Source organism: Dendrobium catenatum, unplaced genomic scaffold, assembly GCF_001605985.2.
Source record: "Dendrobium catenatum unplaced genomic scaffold, ASM160598v2 original_scaffold_226941, whole genome shotgun sequence".
NCBI classification, from domain to species: Eukaryota; Viridiplantae; Streptophyta; class Magnoliopsida; order Asparagales; family Orchidaceae; genus Dendrobium; species Dendrobium catenatum.
This window is the reverse complement of record NW_021545350.1, coordinates 1-497: the sequence shown is the minus strand read 5'-3', so window position 1 is coordinate 497 and position 497 is coordinate 1. Positions and strand designations below refer to the sequence as shown.

General features: G+C 46.7%; 1 protein-coding gene across 1 annotated transcript; it reads right to left on the bottom strand.

The window, feature by feature from the left end:
• Positions 1–7: 7 nt before the first annotated feature.
• LOC114578936 (DNA topoisomerase 3-beta-like) lies at positions 8–491 on the bottom strand (the record flags this gene model as incomplete). Its single annotated transcript, XM_028692564.1, has 1 exon — positions 8–491. A coding segment is annotated over one exon (484 nt), but the record flags the coding sequence as incomplete, so codon positions are not given.
• Positions 492–497: the final 6 nt, after the last annotated feature.

Here is a 497-nt window from a genome sequence, read left to right as displayed (position 1 = left end):
CTGCCACCTCTTCCTCGACTTCTTCCTCTACCTCTTCCTCGCCTAAAGAACGACTTGCCGTGCTTCATTTCAATGAGAGAATGCAGCAATTCATCACACAATATGCAGCCAGAATACAATGTAGCTCCATCACTTAGAGGTGTTGTCTTCTTATTGAAGTCTACTTCAATGATTAAGGAATCACAATCAGGGCATCTGTTGCTAGTGGTTGAGATTCGATGAGCGCCTTGTGGAAGGGAGACCATGCAATTACAAATGTTGCAGTAGAGTCTCCATTTGGGAGCACTGACTGGATCAAGGATAAGAGTCCCACTGCACTCAGGGCAAGCACATACTCCCTGCGTAATCATGGAGTGTCGACATGTTGGATGAGGGCAAAGAAAGCAGGGCATGCCTGCTCCTTTGCCTAGTTTTCCAGAATTCCCAAGCTTAATGGAACCAAAGAGAGTGGTGATTCCTTCAAATGGGGGGGAATTGTAGCAATAGGGACAGAGAGG